Raw genomic sequence first — 1,962 nt, 5'->3', positions numbered from 1 at the left:
AGCTTGCAACATTCAATAGTGTTTCCCTACTAATCTAGATCTATTTTATATATAGTTTTGCTCAAAAATGCTTCAGCTGCTTATGGCACTGAATTTTATGTTGGAGCCATGAGAAACTACAGAGGAAATACTGATGAACTTCTTCTGTATGTCACAACTCCCTCTGTCTCTTCAGTTTCTTTTTCAATTAAAACTAACAATGGAATTATTGGTAGCTACAGTGTCAATAGCAGTGTCCCTGTTGATATTAGTTTATCAACATCACTTGTGACTAATGATGGCCTTTATTCCAGTCGTTTCAAAGGAGTATATATTTACTCAACCAATGGAGGATTAATCTCTGTACTAGTGGTTAATGTGCAACAATACACTTTTGGAGACTATATGGCCTACCCATATCAGAACTTGGCCCTTTCAGAATATCAATATTATGCTGTATCTACTGGAACACTTGCAACAAGTGATAATTCTTTGAGTGAAGTATTATTAGTTGGAAATGAAGATAACACAACTGTCACTGTCATTCCTACTCAAACTGTTTCTGTTCCTATTGATATTCAGACAAATAGTAACAATAAAACAGTGACTGCGGGCTCATCGTTCACTTTTACCATTCACAGAATGCAGACGTTTCTCATTGGTGCCCCATTACTTGACATCAGTGGAACCAGTATTGGATCGAACAAACCTTTGACGGTAATCAGTGGTCACGAATGTGGCAACATTCCACTTGTTTGTTGCTGTCAACAAATTGCAGAACAAATACTTCCAACAATAGTATGGGGCAATAAATTCCTTTTGACTCCTTATGCAACACGGTCTGTTGGCCCTTACTTTAAAGTTGTGGCAGCTTTAGGAAGCACTTCTTTAAATCTCACTTGTTCTGCTAGTGGAGGCAATAACTTCAATTTACAAAATGCAGGAGATGTCACTACTTTATATTCTAGTTCCAGTTACTGCTCCATTATTTCTAATAAACCAGTACTGGTGACACAGTTAGGACCAAGTCAAAACTCTGGTAGTGGTAATGGTGATCCAGTTATATCACTTATTCCCCCAATAGAACTGCATCAGCAGAACATAACATTGGTCATTCCTGGGTTTTCAACAATTACTAACAATTATATTAACATTGCCACAACTACAAAAGGTCCATTGTACATCAATGGCCAGTTACGATCAGTAACTTGGAACAATATATATAACAGTATGAGCAGTATTATTGGATATGGAACACAAATTCCATTTAACACAATCTCCACTTCATCCTCTTATACATTTTCTATGCAGACAAGTTTTACTGCACTAGTATATGGTTTTGATAACTACCATGGTTATTCTTATAGTGCTGGAATAAATCTAACAGGAAATGGTATGGAAAATATGTCATTATTACGCATATTATTATTTATTAGATCCTTGCTTAAGCAATAATGGGGGTTGTGACCAACTTTGTAATAGCACTTTTGGAAGTTATGCATGTAGTTGTTATCCTGGCTTTAGTTTGGATCTCAATGGATATAATTGTTCAGGTATAGTGCATAGTATTATGGTTACCTTCAATAATAGTATTAATTATATAGATATTGATGAATGTGCTGACAGTGCTTGTGAACATATTTGTGTTAATACCATTGGAAGTTATTCATGCTTTTGTCATGATGGTTACAGTTTAGATACAAATAATAGAAACTGCTCAGGTTTGCTATGAACCAAATACTGTATAGTTGGTAATTATGGACAGGTGAAATTTTGGCAAATTGCTAAATTTTGATAAAAAAGAGTTTTAATTTGATGAATTTGCGGCCATGTACCATTGAGCATGTGCATAAATGGTTCAAATTGGTGGGTTTAATTTGGTGAATGGCCATCAAGATGCCAAATTTGCCAAAATTTCTCCCTTTAAAATTACCAGCTATAAGGTATAGCATAATTTAGCTAGTTTAGCATTATTAATTTTAT

At 34.9% G+C, this 1,962-nt stretch overlaps 1 protein-coding gene across 1 annotated transcript in view; it reads left to right on the top strand.

Moving 5' to 3' along the window:
* Positions 1-1,711, top strand: part of LOC105315302 (protein HEG-like) — a gene marked incomplete at its 5' end in the record, with an annotated part of 7,176 nt that extends 5,465 nt beyond the window's left edge. The window contains 3 exons of the mRNA XM_020005723.1: positions 56-1,372; positions 1,416-1,532; positions 1,584-1,711. Coding sequence (XP_019861282.1) covers positions 56-1,372; positions 1,416-1,532; positions 1,584-1,711 — 1,562 coding nt within the window. The remainder of the gene's footprint in view (positions 1-55; positions 1,373-1,415; positions 1,533-1,583) is intronic.
* Between the last annotated feature and the right edge of the window lie 251 nt (positions 1,712-1,962).

Source organism: Amphimedon queenslandica, unplaced genomic scaffold (assembly GCF_000090795.2).
Source record: "Amphimedon queenslandica unplaced genomic scaffold, v1.1 AMPQUscaffold_11034, whole genome shotgun sequence".
Taxonomy (NCBI): domain Eukaryota; kingdom Metazoa; phylum Porifera; class Demospongiae; order Haplosclerida; family Niphatidae; genus Amphimedon; species Amphimedon queenslandica.
Note: the sequence above shows the minus strand (reverse complement) of the source record. Positions and strands in the feature narration are given on the sequence as shown.